This window comes from Mesoplodon densirostris, chromosome 12 (assembly GCF_025265405.1).
Source record: "Mesoplodon densirostris isolate mMesDen1 chromosome 12, mMesDen1 primary haplotype, whole genome shotgun sequence".
In the NCBI taxonomy this organism is placed as follows: domain Eukaryota; kingdom Metazoa; phylum Chordata; class Mammalia; order Artiodactyla; family Ziphiidae; genus Mesoplodon; species Mesoplodon densirostris.
Genome location: NC_082672.1, coordinates 86,931,183 through 86,951,249, shown reverse-complemented (window position 1 = coordinate 86,951,249; position 20,067 = coordinate 86,931,183). Strand labels below are relative to the sequence as shown.

At 36.5% G+C, this 20,067-nt stretch overlaps 1 protein-coding gene across 6 annotated transcripts in view; it reads right to left on the bottom strand.

Moving 5' to 3' along the window:
• Window positions 1-910: 910 nt before the first annotated feature.
• The window catches only part of TTK (TTK protein kinase), a 42,495-nt gene continuing 23,338 nt past the window's right edge, over window positions 911-20,067 (bottom strand). For all 6 annotated transcript variants that reach the window (XM_060114958.1, XM_060114959.1, XM_060114954.1 and 3 more), the window contains exons 13-22: window positions 18,728-18,854; window positions 15,324-15,416; window positions 11,490-11,647; window positions 11,205-11,356; window positions 9,712-9,836; window positions 8,295-8,375; window positions 5,084-5,260; window positions 4,493-4,577; window positions 4,093-4,190; window positions 911-2,387 (exon numbers count right to left, since the gene is read on the bottom strand). In XM_060114958.1, the coding sequence (XP_059970941.1) occupies window positions 2,301-2,387; window positions 4,093-4,190; window positions 4,493-4,577; window positions 5,084-5,260; window positions 8,295-8,375; window positions 9,712-9,836; window positions 11,205-11,356; window positions 11,490-11,647; window positions 15,324-15,416; window positions 18,728-18,854 (1,183 nt within the window). In that variant the 3' untranslated portion in view covers window positions 911-2,300. The remainder of the gene's footprint in view (window positions 2,388-4,092; window positions 4,191-4,492; window positions 4,578-5,083; window positions 5,261-8,294; window positions 8,376-9,711; window positions 9,837-11,204; window positions 11,357-11,489; window positions 11,648-15,323; window positions 15,417-18,727; window positions 18,855-20,067) is intronic.

Below are 20,067 nucleotides of genomic sequence, written 5' to 3'. Positions count from 1 at the left end.
AATACTGTCAAGACGTCAGTTCTTCCCAATTTGATCTACATTTGGGATTCAATATAATCCCAATCAAAATTCCAGCAAGTTACTTAGGGATAGTGACAAACAGATTTTAACTCTATGTGAAATGGCAAAACCCCCCAGAACAGCCAACACACTACTGAAGGAGAAGAACAAAGTTGGAGGATTGATACCACCTGACTTCAAGACTTACTGTAGAGTGACAGTAATCAAGACAGTGTGGTATTGGTGAAGGAAAAGCTAAATTGATCAATGGAACAGAATGGATGGCCCAGAAATAGACCCCCCATAAATATAGTTAACAGATCTTTGACAAAGAAGCAAAGATCTCACTAAAGAAGGTATCAGATGGATGGCACGCAGTATATGAAAAGATGTTCCACACATCAGCTGTCATCAGGGAAATGCAAATTAAAACAACAATGAGGGGGCTTCCCTGGTGGCGCAATGGTTGAGGGTCCGCCTGCCGATGCAGGGGACACGGGTTCGTGCCCCGGTCCGGGAAGATCCCACATGCCGCGGAGCGGCTGGGCCCGTGAGCCATGGCCTCTGAGCCTGCGCGTCCGGAGCCTGTGCTCCGCAACGGGAGAGGCCACAACAGTGAGAGGCCCGCGTACCGCAAAGAAAAAAAAAAAAAAACAATGAGGTACCACAACAAATCTACTAGAGTGACCAAAATCTGGAACACTGACAACACCAAATGCTGGCGAGGATGTGGAGCAACAGGAACTCTCATTCACTGCTGGAGAGAATGCAAAACGGTACAGCCACTATGAAAGACCTTTTGGCAGCTTCTTACAGAACTAGACAGACTCTTCCCATATAATCCATCAGTCATGCTCCTTGGTAGTCAACTCCTCTGAAGCTGAACACCACACAAAGCCCTGCACACAGATGTTTACAGCAGCTTTATTCATAGTTGCCAAAAATTGGAAGCAACCAAGATGTCCTTCAGGAGGTGAATGGATAAACTGTGGTACATCCAGACGATGGAATACTACTAGGCACTAAAGAGAAATGAGCTCTCAAGCCATGAAAAGACATGGAGGTGCACGTTACTAAGTGCACATTGCTAAGTGAAAGAAGCTAATCTGAAAGGCTACGTACTGTATAATTCCAGCTATATGACACTCTAGAAAGGGCAAAACTATGGAAACAGTAAAAACATCAGTGGTTCCCAGGGGTTGGGGGTAGGGGAGGGATGAATAGGTGGAGCACAGTGAATTTTTCAGGCACTGAAAATATTCTTCTAATAGTATAATGATGGATACATGTTATTATACATTTGTCCAAATCCCTGGAACATGAACCACCAAGAGTGAACTAGGTATATGTATACTATAGACTTCGGGTGATTATTACAGTGCGTCTAAGTAGGTTCATTAAATGTAACAAAAGTACCACTCTGGTGGGGATGTTGGTAACGGGGGAGGCTGTGCATGTGTGGGGCAGGGGTTAAATGGGAAATCTCTGCACCTTCCCCTCAATTTTGCTGTGACTCTAAAACTGTTTTAAAAGCTAAAGAAAAATTTGGGGAAAAGAATACTATATGGTAATATCCTTAAGTAATCTGTTCGATTCAGACTCAGAAATTCTGGGACCACATTTGTAGTTACTCATTACCAAGCAAGTCGTACAATTGAGGTCATGCCCTATACAGCCTACATCTTAGAATCCAGCATGATACTCTGAACACTCAAAACAACAGATATTATGAAGAATTAAATGGAGAATTAAAAGAGTCAAGTGAAGCCCTAAAATGCTGGAGTATTATCAGTGCCATAAAATAACTGGAAATCTATTTTAGAATTTGAACACTTTGGAATTTTTTTCCCCCAAAGTTAATTTACTAAAGTCTACTCTCATGCTTTCCCTTAACCCATTTTTATTAAGAATTCTGTTGCCTCACCAACAATATATTTGCTTGAAGAAAACAGTTCTACAACTTTGACCTTTTAGTGTCATTTTATACTATACAAAGCCTATTTACATAGTTCTTCAGAAAATATTTCCACTTTTCACCCACTATCCCAAGTGTGAAAATGATATCAAATAGATTAGATTTACAGGGAAGCACAAAAGAGAAAACAATTCTACAATTTAATACATACAGTGTCATTAGTGGTTTTTTACAGTTTTCTTTTGAGGATAATCCACTGAATTTTTCTGTCAATGACATTTAGGAGTGAAGTTGTCTTCAGGAGTAGATTTCCACAGAGAATCAAGAGTATAACAGTCCAATATATTTTACAGGTGATACCTGACAGTTTATGAGTAGCTGCAAATCATTTTTTTCCCCATTTTTTTTCCAAAGTCTTGGATGATGAACAGGAATCATGACTTTCACCACCACTATAGTGCTCATATAAAGTCTGAAATTAAAAACACACATCCGATTTATAACTTTTAAAATTCAATGTATTACCATATCAGATTAACAAAGGTTTAACTCCACATCTTCTAATATGTAACAAATATCTCCCTTGTTCTTATAATTAGGAAATTATTTTATACACTATTGGAGATAATGAAAAATTTTTAAACAGCTAGCTTGGCCTAAGAATCAGCTATCATGCGATGCAGATCAATCTTTCTGTAAGAAAAATGTAACATAGCTATTTAGAAGCATATATATGCATCCTCAAGGCCTTCTTAATCTCCCTTACTTTTTCTTTTTCTTTTCTGTTTCAACAAACCTCTTTTTAAATTGTTTATTTTTATTGAAGTACAGTTGATGTACAATATTACATAGCAAAACTTTTTTTTTTGAATTGAAGTATAGCTGATTTATAATATTGTGTTAGTGTCTGGTGTACAGCAAAGTGATTCAGATTATATCTATATCTGTATCTGTATCTATCTATCCCTCTCTCTATATATTGTTTTTCATATGCTTTTTCATTATAGGTTATTACAAGATACCTTACTTTTTCTTAAATAAAGCCAGTCTTAGATAAATTTCTACACTGTAAAATACACTCATCAGGAAATATACTTTCAACTGATATTTAAACTAAAGAATGGAAGACATTAAAGAAATACAACTGCTATACAAATAAGTATAATTAGCTATATTAGAATCTACATATTTAGTAAAGGATTTAAGGCTAAGCCAACATCTAATTTATGAAGACGAAAGATATCTTTGCCATCGAGGAACACATAATGTTAGTGATAAAGGTAACCCACCTCAATTTTATTTATAAAAGGCTTTAAACAATACACTGGTAGAAATTTAAAACATAGAGATATAAAACATAGAGAAAAATTACAAAACAAATTTTGTCCAATTTCAATTCCTAAAGCCATTGATTTAGCTATCAGAACTTGAGAAAATTTAAGAAAAATTTACCTTATATCATATGGATGCAAATATAATGGTGAATATATAGTAAATTCCTCCAAAAATGTATCCAAGTTCTTAACATCTTAGATTGGTGTTATCCCTATCCACAGAGCTAACAGTGTTTTTAGTTTAAACTCCCATAATTTTACAATAATGTTATAACTGAAATATATAACTAGTAACTAAAGTCAATAAGCATACCTAGTGTTCTGGAAATGACTAGATGTTTGATGTCAGCGAGATCCAAAAAATTGTGGTATAAATATAAACAGGCATTGGGAGACTACCAGATCTGAGACATTTGCTTTGAGAAATGTACTGACTGCTATATACAGCCTCACAGAAGTCATTACATGTGACAAGTACTGTGATTTCTCTATGATGGCTTAAAAATAAAGTTGGCTAGAAAAAAATGAATTCAAAAGCTGTGTTAAAAATGGTGTTGATTTAAGATTCCTTATTGAATTTATTCCAGTTGAGACCCGACAGCAGTCTTTTCAATGCACCTTATATGACGATCCATTTTCAATTGTGCTGTCTGCACAATAAGAATGTAAATCAAATAAATCTATATTTGTCAAAAAGCACATGTTAAGTATCTAAATACAGAAACACACTTCATAGCTGATCTGATGATTGGGACAACTTTCCTTTGCATTACCTGTTTAAGTGTGTAACTCACTAAATTATACAAAACAATTAAAATTAGTGTAGACAGAGAATAGACATACTTTAGCAGCTTTCAAAATGGAGTTAGGAGAATTCAGGCCAACAAGTTGGCCCAGAACATGTTTCATTTCTTCAGTGGTTCCCTTAGCCATCTGGTTACCTGTAAAATAATATACATAATCAATAGCACACTGGTATCAAATAAGAAAAATATAAGTTCATATATAAATATGTATTCTGTTTAAAAGCACAATAACTGGCATTCTTGTAACTTATCACTGATCATAGCCCCTTACCTAGGAAAAGTAAAAATGAATGCCAGCAGGTAAAGAAAGGTGATCTCATTTATTTTAGTATTTAGCATTAAGGAATATCCTTAAGGAAGGAGGCAGGCAGGAAAAGAGTAGCCAGAAGGCTGTTTATATTAGCAATCTGGTAATAAACTTATTTTTAAAGAAGTACCTGGATGAGTTTGAATCTGAACATATGGATGTGCCAGAAGCTCAGGAATGGATATCCTCTGTTTAGGGTCCCTTATTAAACAACACTATAAAAATAAAGATAAATTTTTTTAAAAACGAAGCAAGTTTTCTTATGCAATATTGATACAGTATTTTCCCAGACTGCATCATATTACAGAAGTTGCTTTCTAGAGAGCCTACTTAGAAATGACAAAATTATTTTACACGTCATTTTTGCAAAATCTCCAAGTATTCATAAGTTTTAAAAACCTTCAAAATGAACTTAACACATCTTTAAAAGCTAACTCAGTAAGCAATTCCTCTCAACAGACCTCTCAGTTATATCTAAGCCAGTTACATGATTCCAATCCTTTCAACTATTTCTTTTTCTTTCTTTTTTCTTTTCTGGGTGTGCCATGAGGCTTGTGGGATATTAGTTCCCTGACCAGGGATTGAACCTGGGCCATGGCAGTGAAAGTGCTGAGTCCTAACCACTGGACCGCCAGAGAACTCCCTCAGCTATTTCTTTAAGTAAACAATTAAGTACTACATGAAATATGGTTCTTCTATATGTATATACTATTAATGTTACCTTTAACACATCTTGAAGATCTTTCTCTGGAATATCAGGAAATTCAATTTCATGATTAGGGTCAATTATGGCATGTAATTTAGAAATCTGATTAATGATATGCTGAAACGGTGTTTTCCCGTAAGTCATATAGTACAAAATGCAACCTAAGGACCAAACATCACTTTTGGGGCTTATCTAAGTTAAAAAAAAAAAAAAGAGAAGTTACTGTTATTTTAACATAAAATTAAAATATTATACACACACACATACCCTAATATTTAAAATCATAACTAAACCTCAATAAATGTCCAAGTATTAGACTACATTCATGACAAAACATCCTCTTCTAGTTTTGATTACACTTGGTTATTTTATCAAAAGAAATGAACTTCAGTTTAAATCTCATAATCAAAATATTTCAAGTGAAACAAAATATTACATTCTTGTCAGCCTGTGAAAACACAAAACTAAAAACCCTAAGTGCAAATTTTAAATTTACTTGTTTTCCCCAAAATTACTGAGTTAAAATAAGTTTTTATATAAATTCATAATATATAAGTATGTATAGATTTTAAAAAGGGTTTTTAAGTTGAGCTATCCTAAACTTAAGAACACAAACTATAGAGCCAGACTGGGCTGGGCTGGGCTTGAATCCTGATCTTATCACTAGCTAGTAATTCTACATATCTCTGTTTCTTCATCTCTAAAACAGAAATAACAAAAGTACGTTGTCATGTGCCTTAAATGATGTAACCATGAGATATGGGTAAGCATAGAGAATAGTTTCTGGTATAGTAAGTACTCAATAAATATTACTTATTATTAAATGTTCTTTGTATTAAATAATCTCATTAGAAATAATGTGATATTATAACATAATTATGCTTTTGACTTTTAAAAGAACATGATTAAGACCAAACACAGAAGTGAGCATAATAAATGAGAATGGCTAAATTCCTCTTTTAAAAGATACTCAATATGCATTAAAACAAAATGTAACCACATGCTCTACACAAAGGATTAATCTAAACCAAATGACACAGAAAGGTACGAGGAAAAAAGAAATGGACATCTATAACCAAATGCAAGAAAGAAAAAAAAAAGGAAACGAAAGCAGAGACAGCAATATTAATATTAGAAAAAGAGAACATGGCAAAATGCTTCTAACAGAAGAGAGAAAGCCACTTTGCCGTGATAAAAGGTACAATCAACCAAGAAGAGATGACAGTTACGAACTTCTATGCACTGAAACCACATTTAATAGAACTATATAAAGCAAAAATTGTGTTAAATTCTTTGACGGAGGGCAGATTTAAACATGCCTTCAGAACATGACAGATAGAATAGATCCCGTTATCTGAACACAAAGAAAACTGAAAATTAATAAAAAAATAACCTCCTCCTCCTCCAATTTAACCACTTGGAAATTTAAGTCCATTTCTAAATACTAAATCATGAATTAAGAAGAATTTCAGATTCTGGAAAAATGGCTGTAGCCGTGTAGTTTTCAAACGCTCCAAAGCCCCAGATAAGACAGACAGAGCAGCCTGGTAGCAAAACCGTAAACATGTGGAAAATATTTACAATAAAAGCAGAACGTGAATGGAGACAAACTACCCACAGCCACAGGTCGTGCGTGGTAGAGGCATTTGAAGCAGAGAGGAGAGAGGAGTAATGAATGGGCCCAACAGACCTCAGAACAGGAGCCCCAGATGGCCAAGCCTGTTCACCAGAAAGCAATTCGAGAACAGAGCGAGACTGGGAGGGGCTTTGAGCTCTTCCATAACAAGGATTACCTCCCATGTTGGGATAAAAATTTATCTTCTATTCAGAATCACTAGTTGAGATTGATCAATACTACCTATTTAAGTACTGAGTTGATAACTGAAAAGAATCTGAACACTACATACAGTTCAAAGTAAATTTTATTTTAAAGTAACAAAGAATGAAACAATTTTAAAACTGAAATTAGAAATTTTGGAAATTAATGAAAATAAGAAACACTACCATAAAACCTAGAAGGAGCAGCTAAAGTAAAACTCAAAGTAAAATTCAGTTTTAATGTTTTAATTATAAGGAAGAATACTAAAATTAAATTAGCAATTATTTAAATGCAGAAGCTGGGGGGAGAAACCTAAAGGGAATATAAATAACAAAGATAAAAGCAGAAATTAATTAGAGGACAAATGAAAATAGAATTAATAAATGAAATGAAGACCTGGTTCTTTAAAATTAACAAAACCACGGCAAGTCTAATCAAGAAAAAGAGAAAGAAAAATCTAAGTATTAAAAGAAAAGGAGAAGCTAAAGAGGTGTAAAAAGAATTTTTATAAGAGAGACTATTTGGCATAATTTTATGCCAGTTATTTGAAAAGATATTTAGAAGCCACAATTTCCTAGGAAGGAAAATATAATTTAGTAAATGGAAGCACATTTATTAAGCAATTGTTTCAAGCTGGACAATGTACTAAGTGCTTTATATTCTTTCTCATTTAATCCTCAATTACTTTTAAAATAGGTACTGTGTGCAAGCCTAACTTACAGAGGAAGAAACTAGGCAAATTAAGTCACAAAGACAGTTGATAAAGAGGCAGATCTATGACTTGAACGCAGGTACTGCACAGCAGGTGTGTGCTTGCATCCATTTGAAGACACTGGTATAGAGAGAGAAGGATTAGCTCGGGAGCCAGAGGCACCATGGCAGGCAGAATGGACCCAGCAAGGGGCACCAACAGGCTAACACAAAGGCTCACAGAGGTAGTGAAATAAGAAAAGTGGGAAGGTACCTGGGAATATTACCTACTAGAGTTGTTCCTGGAAACAGAAAATTAACAAATGAAGAAATGGTAAATAAAATTTAAGAATCAGAAAGGAAACAAAGGTCATCAGTGCACTGTTATTTAAGGTACCCATATCAGAGCTAATTTAGTCTTATTTTTTTCTTTATTTTTAAAACTCAAAAAACATCCTGTGTGCATTTCTTATAGGAGCACATTGTGAGGCACCACCATATTAAAAGCACAGTATTAAAAGAACAATCTCAAATCAATAAAGAAAAGTGAAACTGAATCCCATGACAGTTTGCTTAATAAGTCTCTGTAATGTCTCTGTAATGGCCTAAAGAGTTTTAGAACTTAAAGAAATAACTTTTCAGTTATCTGTTAAGTTCAGAGACTAGCCCATTCCCTATTTGTGCCAGATAAATAGGATGTAAATAACCTTACAGTACCTTCGATTTGGCTTTCCCATTTTCTCTTGAGGAAGACATATCTTTGATTGCTTCTGGTGGCATATAATTAACTGTACCAACCTACTTGCCAAATCACAGAAAACACAGAAATCAATGAAAATACTTCATTATGCTTTAGATTTTTTAAAACACGAATGCCAGATTCTTGGCAACTTGGATAGTTACAGGTTTCAGTAATATATTTGAGAAACTCTAATAACTGACAAAAATATTAAGACATAAATTTCTTCACAATTCCAGCAAAATAAATTAGATTCATAATAAAAAAAAATTGACTCCTTACAGAATGCTGAGCTATTTCTATGACTATGGTGGGCAGCAACCATAAATCTTTCCAGGATACAATTATATTAATGGCCATAAACTTTGAAGGAATTGATCAATCGCTCATTTCTGTGCTGGAATAGACCCAGAACACTTTTTTAAATAAACCAAACAACCAACCAAAAATCCAGCTTTGTCTCCCTGGGCCCATGTCCAAATAGAGGTGAGATGGGTGTCTGCATTAGGCAAGATTTTCTACAGTAGGAGTATGCCAACCTTACACTGCATTCATTTTATTCTAAAACGATTCTGCTTTCAAACACAGAATACCTGTACTTTAGAGCCTTACCATAGACGCTATCATCAAGCTGATTTACAACTAAATGTTCAGCCATATTTTTGATATAGAAAGAAGCAACTGTCAAATAGAATTGTTTGAAGGGCACGCTGCCCAACTACTCCTAAAAGAATCCAGCTTTACTGCTCGGATTAAGGAAGATCCACATCAGAAATCTGTATACATGGAACACACTGTCTTGGCTCCAAGCAGGATTATTTTTAGTCATTCTTTGGTTGTCATCACCTCAGTTTTTATGGGGACAAATTTATTAAGATTGCTATTGCATATCCTATTATAAAAATGCAGTTGAGTATATTTATTATGGTGTTTCCAATATGAAGGCCCAATTAAGAATTTTTTTCAAATGTAAGTGATAGGGAAAGCTTTACTTCTCTGGAAGAGTGAAATAATTTTACCTCATGGACAATGAAAAACATGAAACTGCAATTCTCTCTTTGGTTGCTACCAGGAAACTGAGACAAAGTTTCAGGTGAATTTTAGATAATGACCAAGATGATTTCCAAGGCAGGTATTACTGCTTCTCTACCTCAGCTATAGGAAAATCATTCAAAATTGCTGGATATATTTCTACTGGATCTTGACTTTCTATACTAAAATTGTCTTAATCATGTGATTAATTTGTTTTTTATAGTTATAGTATCTGTTCTTGTAAAAAGGCTTCAAATCCTTTGAAAAATGAAGTAAGGAAAAATAAAATCCTCATTAGCAAAATAATACTTCAAAGGTGAAAAGGAATAGAACTCTACTGTGTGGTAACCAGCCATTCATTACCTGAGAGTCTTTAACAATACTTGTTGTATCTGGTTGCATTTGGTTTGCAATTCCAAAATCAATTAGTTTTAGCATTCCATCAACTATCAGAAAGTTAGCAGGTTTCAGATCACTGTGAACAATACCTTCAAAATAAAAATCCATTATAATATTAGACCATGTTAAACATTCTAAGTACAAAAAAATTTCACAATCTGCTGAGTTGATTCCTTTACTTAGTCAATCAAATTAAATATTCATTTTTAATATATACTACAAACATACAGCACTTGCTATGTGCCAGGCACTATTTGAAGTTTGTCGCTTGTATTGAATCATTTAACCCTCATACCAATGCTGAGGTTAAGTACTATTATTATCCCCACTTTTAGCTGAGGAAACTAAGGCAGAGTTTAAGCAATCTGTTCAAGGTCACACAGCCTAAGTAACAGTGTCATGAGTTGAACCCAGGCAGTCTGGCTTCAGAGTTTATGCTCTTAACAACCACTGTGATTCACTGCCCACGAGAGAGCACCATAAATTACACTGCCAGGTGGTAGGACTCTAATGCTCCTGACGTATCCATCCCTACAGCCTGATCTTGATCACTGGTGAATTATCTTTTAACTTATAGGACGGGAGACACAAGGAGACAATTTACAATTACCTACATTATCAGTTATTTAAAATAAGGAAAAGGTAAAGGCAAAGAAGCCATAAAAAGAACCAAGGCCAAGTAAGGTAAAAGCCAACCCAGAATGTAGGGCTAACAGTTAAAAAAAAAGAAAAGTAAAACCAACTCCCATACAAGGTACACAATACAAAACAACTAGGAGAATAAGTGAAAAAAAATCTCAGATTTTTAGGATACCTGAACCCCAGTCTCATATCTGCTATAATCCAAGTATTTGGAGACCCAGGATTATGGACTATGTTAATACTGACAAAGATACATTTCGTATTATGCATGCTTTATGGATGTGGGGATTTGAGTTCATGCACTACATTCTTTCATTAACAGCCTTTTTTTTAATTAATTTATTTATTTTGGGCTATGTTGGGTCTTCGTTGCTGCACGCGGGCTTTCTCTAGTTGCCGCGAGCGGGGGCTACTCTTTGTTGCAGTGCGCGGGCTTCTCATTGCGGTGGCTTCCCTTGTTGCAGAGCACGGGCCCTAGAGCACACGGGTTTTATTAGTTGCGGCATGTGGACTCAGTAGTTGTGGCGCACAGGCTCAGTTGCTCCGTGGCATGTGGGATCTTCCCGGACCAGGGCTGGAACCCGTGTCCCGTGCATTGGCAGGCGATTCTCAACCACTGCGCCCCAAGGGAAGTCCCTGTTAACAGCATTTTAAAGAAATGGTTTTGTCCCTTCATCTTTATTAAACTTCCAAATATTTAGTTTATCTAGCCTAAAGGTGCCAATAACCAATACCTTAAAATTATAGGTGTATTTCTCTAACATAGCACTACTAATGAATATTTTAATTTTACATATGAAGCGATTTTAAAATACCATGTTGATGAATCGTGTGAACTGCCTCCAACATATTTTTCCAGTAACTCTTGCGTTCCCATGGGTTGATGGATTTTTTCTTTTTAAGCCAAGTATTAAGATCAATATTTCCACATTCCATTACCATGTAGATGTACTGATCTGTGATTTCACTGCCATTAAAAACAAACAAAAACAAAAAAACAATAAATGATTAGGTTATACTACTAAGATTTACAAAGTATTTATCTTAAGAATTAAAGCCAAAAAAAGTCTTCTTTTTAAGTTAAAAAAAAAAATTCTTACTAATCATAAAGTCGGATGATTTTATCACTGTGTTGTTGTAGTTTATTCAGATAAGCAATTTCATTCCGGTAACTATCAATTGTTTGGCTGTCTGCTTCTTCTAAGTTCACATACTTTATAGCATGTATCTGTTTCTTTCCATTCAACACCTGAAATACCTATAGAGTAGAACAAACGAAAAAGGTTAGAATGCACTATTTATATACTGCCACAATATTTCTACATTAATAGATAAAATCTTAGATTAAGGATTATTGATGTGAAGAATTTAAAATGTCTGGGCTTATTTTGAGTATAGAAGGAAAAAAAAACATGTTAGGAGATTAACAGTGCATTCTCAACTACCTATGACAATGGGCATAGGTAGTTGCCCTATCTACATATAAGAAAGGTAATTTAAATTTCATATACATTCATAACACTCTGTTAGATGTTGCAACCAGGGAAATAACCTGAAGAAAAAGACATTAAAAAATGCTAAGGAGGACTAAGGACTGTAATAAAGAGTTAATTCATTGCACAAATGGTGTTTATTCCATTGTGCCTGGAGTTGACAATTTCATTCATGTGGTAGAGAATATTTTAAAATAGGTGCTAACTGTAAGCTATCAGTATACTCGGCTGTAAAAAGTAGATCAGGTCCAATTTTCAAAATCAAGTTGACAGGAACAGGATGTTCCTGTAAGCATATTGAGGTCCAGGTCGAATTGCTCTGGCTATGACAGTCAACTTCGAAGCAATACTGATAAGGCAGATAGTACATTTTGAAAACACTGCTAATGTGTCTAACTTTCAGCAAATGTGCAACAGGGATGGGCTTCTAAAATGCAAGAATTCAGATACAAAATGCTAGTGTAAGCAAGAAAAATTACATTCATTTATCTCCTTGCACCCACTGAAGTAAAACATCATTTATTTAAAAGCCATTAACCATGACTATCCAGCAGATACTGGCAAGAAATGAGAAAAGAGCCAAAGTGTAGATGAGGTTCATGCATTTCAAGTGCACTGATAAGCAGAGTCTGTCAGGTACAGCTTAGCTACCTGCATTTTAAATACAAAACTCTAACAAAGTATTACTAGTTTTACTTGCACAGAAAGCAAATTAGAGGAGGAGGGGCATAAAACAGTGATAGGACAAGAAGCGGCAGAAAGTAGCAAGGAAGAAAAGTAATTTTAAAACAGCAGAAAGCCATTTTGTGTGAGGCAAACAGCCTTATAGCGTCAGAGTTAGAATCTGTCAGTTTCATGGAAAGTTAATGGAAGAACTAGAAAGGTTAGTGTTTTGAACATTCCCACTAGCCCCATGAATTTTCTAAATGCTCTTAATAGGGTATAAGTTGGTCACTGTCTAAACTCTAGCATAGACAGAGCATAAACGATGTTAGTTTCATAAAGCATGTTACCCTCTTTTCCCTGAGGCGTGATGATTTTGTCAACGCCATCATAATAATTAAATAATAATTCAATCGCACTAAGAAAATATGGGTCGGTCATAGCTTTATTATCACTTGGCCCTTGACTTAAGTAAGCTTACATTTTCATTATCCTCCAAGGAAAAAATGTTTAAAACACTGTTAAGATTATTGTACATCTTCTGAAAACATGCTACTAAATAAATAAATATGTTGGTAGAAATCAACTCCATTGTCCTTTTATTCCCATGCCTAAAATGTAAGGCAAGGAAGAGAACAAAGGAAATGTACACAGAAAAGAAATTAATATTATTGAACAATTGCTAAACATGGTAATGTATACACCTTATTTATAATAAGTTAACAAGACATGTTAAGCAAGTCTAGTTATTGTCAACTGGCTTAAAAAATTATAATAAAACTTAAAATGAACCACACAGGCTTTGTTTCATGTATCATCCTTAACAACTTAAAAGTAGCAAAACAGCTGAGGAGGGCTTTTCATTCAACAAACGCTTCAGTGTTTGCTATTTTTCCAGCCACTGTTCTAGATAACGGAGCAAACATTGGTGAACAAATCAGACAAACATCCCTACGCTGATGGAACTCACATTCAAGTGCAAGGGGACACAAACAACAAAACCAAATAAGTAAATTACACAGCACATTAGCAGGTGAGCGACAGAGAAAAATAAAGCAGGAGAGGGGAATGGAGCTCGCTGGCAACTGGAAGGTAGGAGTTGGGGTTTTAGAGCATGGTCAAGGAAGCCCTGATTGAGAAGACACTAGAGCAAAGATGTGAGGGTATCGAGGAAAATCAACTCTTATGCTAAAGTAGACCAGGAGAGCAAGGACTGAGTCAGTGAGACTAGTTAGAAGGCAACTGTAACAGTTCAGGTGAAAAGATGAGGCTACTTTGGCCAAAGGGATAATAGTGGAGGTGGTGAGGAATAGTCAGATTCTGGATAGACTTTGAGGTAGAACCAGTAAGACTGATGACTGGCTGGGTGGATGTCGAGAGAAAGTGGAATCAGTGATGACCCCAGGCTGCTTGGCCCAGTAACTGGAAGAATGAAGCTGCCATTTACTGAAATGGGAAAGACTATGAAGCAACAGTTACGCTTGGGACATGTTAAGTTTTGAGTATCTATAGACACCCAAGAAGAGATGCTGAGCGGTCAAATTGGATACGTAAGCCTGGAATTCAAAGGAGAAGTTTGAGCTGGAAATATAAATTTGGGAATTGTCAGCATGTCCATGGTACATGAAACCACGAGACTGGATGAGAACACCAAGGGAGTGAGCGAGTTTAGAGAGAGAAGAAAAGAGGCCAAGAACTGAGCTCAAGGGCTTTGCACACCATTCAGATCAGGGATATGAGGAAGACAGAGAAGGAACGGTCGCTGGTGAGGAGGAACGCTGAAAGAGGCCAAGTGGGAACAAAGGCTTCAGTGAGGGAAGAAAAATCAACTGTTCCAATGGCTATGTAACCCACAATCAAGGCTAACAATTAGTTTTGGCAAAAACATGGAGGTCGGGCTTCCCTGGTGGCGCAGTGGTTGAGAGTCCGCCTGCCGATGCAGGGGACACGGGTTCGTGCCCCGGTCTGGGAAGATCCCACATGCCGCGGAGCGGCTGGGCCCGTGAGCCATGGCCGCTGAGCCTGCGCGTCCGGAGCCTGTGCTCCGCAACGGGAGAGGCCACAACAGTGAGAGGCCCTCGTACCACAAAAAAAAAAAAGAAACAAAAAAAACATGGAGGTCATTAGTGATTTTGATAACAATTGTTTGGTGAATAATGAAGGTAAAAGTAAAAATCTGATTTAGGTGGACTTAAGTGAACAAAATGAGAAGAATTGAAGATGGGAAGTTTAGACAACTCTTTTGAGATCCCTTCCAGCCAGAGAATTAGAACCATATACATTTAGAACTCAGATAAATTTAGGAAATGATGTATTCCAAATCTAGAAGTTCATGTGTTGCTAAATTCTGTTTCTGAAAAGAAAAACTCGAAACAAAACAAAACCCATTAATCAAATACCTTGCTGAATCATCCTAGGCATAGCAGTTATTCACATCACAGTCTGACTCACTTTTAGCAAGACTCTGGTGATAATACGAAGCTGTCATTTGCCACCCCCAAGTCAATGTTAATGTTATTTAGAGAAGAAATATGGAATCATAGGACACTGGAGGGAAGAGCAGGGAACTGAAATTAAGAGGTGGGTCTAAAGAAATATGCCATTTGTTGAGGGGAGGGGATGGGGGAGGGGATGGGCGAAGGGGATGAGAAGGAATTTCTGGCTCAAGGGAAATATGGGCCCCTAGAAGTTAAGAAAAAAGGCCCCAAAAGGTAAAAAGACAAAGAGAGGAAAGTTTAAAATATTTTTATCCATTCCTTAAATATTCAGGATACCTACCTTACTTGAACCTCCACTTCCTAGCTGCTTCAGTATGGAATATATTTTTCCGTTAACTGAAATGCATTCATTTGCTGAAGAGGATGCTGAAATCTAAATAATTAAAATAGATAAGGATTCAGATGTTCAGAGAACATGCCTGAGAAACCAGCTTGCATTTAGTACAGTGAAGTGCTTCCAATTCTGAAATTATCTGAACTCTTAATTAGATGTCACAATATTTCAATATTTTAAAGAAGCAATTTACATACTTTAGTCAAAAAATAAACTTATTAAATTAATATATAGGCAAAGTTCCAAAGTCTCCCCTTCCAACTTGCCTTTACTTCTTAACATAATACATAAATAGAAAATTTAAGGGGGAAAAAAACCCTCTTACTGTCCAACACAAAAACTCACAAGCTATCGCTTTCATTCTTTCTTACCTGTTCTTTTTTCTTACACAAACCTTTTTACTTACATACTTAACATATATAAACACACAACTTTATCTATATATTTTTTTCTCCTGGAGCATTACATTATAAAGGACGCAGCATGCTAAGGTGCTAAGAGTTCGAGTCAATCAGACAAATGCAGGTTTTAGTGATGCCCCCTTTATGCTGGGTGATATTCAACAAGCTGCTTATTTGGAACTCGAGCCTCTTCCTCAGCAAACTCTTAACCAATGCACTATATACAATACGCCTCCCCTCTCTTCACTGATGCTAGACCATCTGTGGACCTATAAACACTCTGAACAGATGGAGTGTGTGAGGACTTACTCTGAGCTGACAAGGAAGCTGGAGACACAGAGTGCCTGATTAGCTGATTAACCAAGTTGAAACAAGGTCTGAATAAACCTCAATTCAACTAAGTCCTGCTTTACAGCCCAAATGGTAGAATCTTTCTCACGTGCTCTCCTTCTACATAACATAAAAGATAAGCCTTCTCATAATTCAAAAACAGTCATGTATGTGCCCCAATGTTCATTGCAGCACTATTTACAATTGCCAGGACATGGAAGCAACCTAAGTGTCCATCGACAGATGAATGGATAAAGAAAATGTGGCACATGTATAAAATGGAATATTACTCAGCCATAAAAAGAAACGAAATTGAGTTATTTGTAGTGAGGTGGATGGACCTAGAGTGTCATACAGAGTGAAGAAAGTCAGAAAGAGAAAAACAAATACCGTATGATAACACATATATATGGAACCTAAAAAAAAAAATGGTTCTGATGAACTTAGGACAGGAATAATGACGCAGACATAGAGAATGGACTTGAGGACACGGGGAGGGGGAAGGGTAAGCTGGGACAAAGTGAGAGAGTGGCATGGACATATATACACTACCAAATGTAAAATAGATAGCTAGTGGGAAGCAGCCGCATAGCACAGGGAGATCAGCTTGGTGCTTTGTGACCACCTAGAGGGGTGGGATATGGAGCGTGGGACAGAGACGCAATAGGGAGGGGATATGGGGATGTATGTATACATATAGCTGATTCACTTTGTTATACAGCGGAAACTAACACAACATTGTAAAGCAATAATACTCCAATAAAGGTGTTTAAAAAATAAAAATAAAAGATAAGGTTTCTAATTTCTTTAATCTAGGGCTGAACAACACGGTTGAGTCATGAAGTATGTTTTCTGTAAGAAAGTGTTAGGCTTTGAAACGTGTACCCATTATTTGTCATTGAGTTGTAACTTCATGAAATTCTTCACTGCTCCCTCCCCTCTCTTGCTTCTGGAGCTTCCTCTCCTACTTAAACTGAAAATTTCTGAGAGGAAAGGAAGCCGTTCAATACCCTTTCCCCCTAGCTGCTGAAAGTTATTAGGTAAAGTAATTCTGACCTATTTCTGATTCAATGCCGACGTGACATTCAGTTTCCTACACGGGACATCCCGCAACGCGCTTAGTCTAAGATCACTTCACTTCCCTTCTCCAACCTGTTCCACGGCTTCCTATCCCTCCTGGGGCAAAACTTAAAGGGCCCAGCAGAACCCTCAGGGTCACCCCTGCCCCTTGGGGAGCTCTAGCCACACTCTGGCCTCTTTCAGTTTCCTCCCGACACTGGCCTCTTCTAGAAGGCTCCTCACCCCTTCACTCGGTCATGTCTGCCTTGGCTTCTAGAGTTCAGCTCAAACAGGGCATGACATGACTAAGAGCTCAATGACTGTCTTTTGAATTAACGTATGGGCGAACCTGATCAGCCTGCTCTGTCGCCTTTAGAATTTGTTATACTGCTGAGTCAGTCCTCACAACACTAGTACCTCTTTCCACCGTTAGTATAATCTATTGTTGGCTAAATTGTTTATTCCATTACTTTTAAAATTATGGTAAAATTTACATAACATAAAGTGTAACATTTTAACTATTTTTAAGTATACTCCTCAGTGGGGTTGAGTACATTTCACACTGTTGTGCAACCATTACCACCATCTACCTCCAGGACTTCTCATCATCTCATACTGAAAAAACCCTGCACCCCTCAAACAGTAACTCCCCGTTCCTCTCTCCCTCTAGCCCCTGGTACCCACTGTTCTACTTTCTGTCGGCTAGTTTTTTAATCTCTTGATTTGTTCAGTTAATCACTTGTGGTTTATTTGCGGGTTTTTTTGCTGTTATATTTCAACAATTGCTAAATTTTATTATTTACTAAGCACCAGGCTCTGTTGTAAGAACTACATATATATTAACTAATTTAATTTTCACAATCATCCTATGGGGTAGATAGGTTTATTACCCCCATTTTAAAGATGATGAAATGAGCACAAGAGTTTATTTAACTTGTAAAAGGTCACATAGCTGGTAAGTAGTGAGGCCAGAGAGTCAAGGACAGGCAGTCTCCCTTCAAAGCCTATTCTTTCTACCAATATTAAGCTGCTTTTCAGATAGTTACCAGAAACAAATTTTAGTATTGATGTCGAGAGAGTCTCTCAATAATTTTTTTCCCAGATGGCAATACCTTACAAGCAAAAAAATTTTTACCTTAGCAATACTTTATAATAACTACTTTATAATATATTGTAGTAGTATCTCACATGGCTATTCTGATATTCTTAACAGTTTACTTGTATATTAATCAGCCAGTGAAATGAAGCTGCTCACTAACAGCTGGTTTACATTGTTAAACAGAATAAAAAATAAACTAGATTACAAAAGAAATTTTATCTAGCTGCTCAAACTAGATACTTCGGGCTAGTTAGTGAAAAAAGCTTCATTAGCTTCTTCAATAACTAACCTCTCAAAGTCATAAGGCACCTTTATGAGAATATCAGAAAAGAGTTTTGCTTAATGGGACTAAGAATGGACAAGTCTTTAACACCATTCTTAAAAACTAGATCCTGCAAAAATAAAACCTTTGAAATGGATCATACCTTAACATGTATCATTATAAATAAAGCTTATCAAACCTGCAAATTTTGAAGTGGAGTAACGGGTATTTGCTGCTGTTGCTGCTGGAAATAGGGAAGTTGGCCATATGGTGTTGACAACTGACAAGCAGGTAGAAAGTCGTTCTTTACAACTGGAGTCCTGAAACTGGGAAAGATATTTTTCAAAATTTAAAACATTAAAGCTTTGAAAACAAGATTCTGACTCATATTTTGTATGGTGGATATACATTTAAATGTGTTACATCAAACAGAATCCAAATCAGTTTTCCTAATAGATCTGAATTATTTATTCTAGATACACCATCACCAGAAATTTCATTTTGGGGGAGTTCTTTCTGAAAGTAATTTTTTGTCCCCAGACAAGAAATCCTTATTAAAATAAGTAAGATGTCATTTAAAATATAGAGTTGGGGTTATTTTATAAAATTTAGCCAAGGCAAATCTCAGTCTATGGCTGATCACAGATTTTATGAGTGCTTTTTGTTGTTGTTGTTGTTGTACGCAGGCCTCTCACTGTTGTGGCCTCTCCCGTTGCGGAGCACAGGCTCCGGACGCGCAGGCTCAGCGGCCATGGCTCACGGGCCCAGCCACTCTGCGGCACATGGGATCCTCCCGGACCGGGGCATGAACCTGTATCCCCTGCATCGGCAGGCGGACTCTCAACCACTGCGCCACCAGGGAAGCCCTATGAGTGCTTCTTAACAATAATGTTCTACACAGCCTCCTAGAAATATGTGAAAGCCAATTACATCCGAGGAGTTTGGGCTTTGAGCATAAAGTGGCTCAGCTCACATTCGTGCTTTGCTTGTCTTTTTCACTGTTGTATTCTCAACACCAAGAGTGGTGCTTGGCACAAAGGAATTCTACAAGTATTTGTTGACAATAAATAGTTTCACAAGAAATAACTATATACCTAGTTTAGTTAGCTGTCATTCTTTAAAATATTCTAAGTATAATAAAATTAGGTAATATATAGCAAGATTGTATTAAGTAGGAAAGAGACTAGGTTATAAAACCCCAAGGCCAGTTCTCATTAAGATCAAAGATTACATTATGAAAATGGAAAGCAAAAGGCATCATGGACTTCAGTTATCCTCTAAGACATTAAAAATATAGCCCCTCGTTATAGGATATGCCACATCCCTTTCTTTCTTTTCTTAGAAATGCCATTGACTTGCTTTTCAATATCCTTGTGTTTCCTGTCAGTCAACACTGACCACCTTCTTCACTCATCCCTCACTGCCCGCCGCTCCGGTCTTGAACACCACCAGAACTATATGAGCTGCACCTCCGGCAGAGACCATCACACTCCAGTTAACACCTCCTTTGCTATGTAATGTATCCACACTTTACCCGCT